Here is a 1,765-nt window from a genome sequence, read left to right as displayed (position 1 = left end):
GGAGGGGAGCGGGGGCGAGCCCGCACCCACAGCCCCCCCGATCCCAGCGAGGGAATTGCTGCTCCTGCCCTGTCGGTGTTTGCTCCTTAACAGCTAAAGCGTCGGAGTACGGACTGCTGGGCCAGCCCAACACCATCCGCACCAACTTCACCACCAAGCAGCTGACGGAGCTGGAGAAGGAGTTTCACTTTAACAAATACCTCACCCGGGCCCGGAGGGTGGAGATCGCCGCTACCCTGGAGCTTAACGAAACCCAGGTCAAGATCTGGTTCCAGAACAGGCGGATGAAGCAGAAGAAGAGGGAAAAGGAAGGTCTCGCCCCGGCTCCTGCCTCCAGGTCTGCGAAGGAAGCGAGTGAAGCCTCGGATCAGTCCAACTGCACCTCGCCCGAGGCCTCCCCCAGCTCGGTGTCTTCCTGAAACGCGTCCCCGCAGGGCACAGCCATCAACTGCCCTCGAGGGGCTGCTGCTCCCCGCAGACCTCCACAGACACACACACGCGCCTCCCACGCACAGCCCCGTCCGCACACACGCGTGGAAGCCAGGCCAAGCTTCCCTCCGAGCCGTCCCTTTGGCCCCGCCCGTCCCCACGCGTGTGATACCAATGCTCTCGTTTGCATTTCTCTCTCTTAATTTATAGACCCTCTGTAAAACCCTGGACTCCAAAGGAGCAGCCGTGTCCTCGTACACCCTTAGCAATAGGCGTTTGTCTCAGGGACGTTTCTCCCTCTCCCTTCTCCCTCCCCTATAGGAGCTGCACTTTCAACTACAGAAACTTTAAAACGAATTTAGTTTTCTCCCGCTTTAAAAATGTGCACAACGGCTTTTGCCTGCAAGAGTCCTACGTTTGATGTCTTTTCCCTCCCCGCGAGGTTGTAAAAAAGTTTTGGGTATTTTTTTTTGTTTTATTTCCCTTTTATTTACTGTATGTGTATCTTGGAATGAGATCTGAGGCGCCCAAGATGCTAGAGGCCTCTGCAAAGACCCCAACACCAAGCAAAAAAAAAAAAAAAAGGCAACTCCTCCGTTACCATTTTGCACTATTAGTTCTTTACAGGGTTTTCCACACGCTCTGCGACTGTGACTGATCCTGGGGGAGGGAGGGTTGTGCTGTCAGGGGAAAGGAGAGGAGGCGAAGGCTGGGCTCGGGGGACGCTCGGCAACGGTCACGGTCGTAGGAGGTGTGAAGGTGGACGGGAACAAGGCGGCGGGAGGGGTCCGGGGCTTGGCCCCCCCAGGCACTGATGCACTGGCTGCTATTTATTGTACGTCTCGATAGCCTCAAGTCTTGGAGCGAAGTAGCACGGTTCCTTGTACCCCCACCCTCTTAGGCTTATCGGAGTCCGATAAAAACATTGTTTAACCATGGCTAAATTGTTTCCCTTCCCCACGAGAAACTTTAGGGTAGGACGAACTGAAAACCACGGTAACTTTTGTTAAAGATTGTTTTAAAGGGAAAAACGTCATCAAGAAAAACTAGCGGTTTCTTAATCGGAATCTCCCTTTTCCCCTCCACTCCTTCCCCCGTGCTCTGTATCTCGAAATGAAACTACCTCAGCCTAATAAAGTTTACTTTTTCCACACGCGAGGCCTCTCGACTTTAAGCGAAATGGAAATCTCTGCCGTCCAGGGAAATGGGCGACACGGGGCGGGGGGGGCGGGATCGGAGTGAGGAGGAGGAAGGAAAAGGTCTCCGGCTGCTCCCAAAGCTCCCGAGCAAAAGGGCCGATCCTGCTCCCTCTGGGTACCCTGCGCCCCACCCCCAC

At 55.0% G+C, this 1,765-nt stretch overlaps 1 protein-coding gene across 1 annotated transcript in view; it reads left to right on the top strand.

The window, feature by feature from the left end:
• Positions 1–419, top strand: part of LOC104169236 (homeobox protein Hox-B1) — a gene marked incomplete at its 5' end in the record, with an annotated part of 1,171 nt that extends 752 nt beyond the window's left edge. Inside the window, one exon of the mRNA XM_009710105.1 lies at positions 94–419. Coding sequence (XP_009708407.1) covers positions 94–419 — 326 coding nt within the window. The remainder of the gene's footprint in view (positions 1–93) is intronic.
• Between the last annotated feature and the right edge of the window lie 1,346 nt (positions 420–1,765).

This window comes from Cariama cristata, unplaced genomic scaffold, assembly GCF_000690535.1.
Source record: "Cariama cristata isolate BGI_N322 unplaced genomic scaffold, ASM69053v1 scaffold26540, whole genome shotgun sequence".
NCBI lineage: Eukaryota > Metazoa > Chordata > Aves > Cariamiformes > Cariamidae > Cariama > Cariama cristata.
Note: the sequence above shows the minus strand (reverse complement) of the source record. Positions and strands in the feature narration are given on the sequence as shown.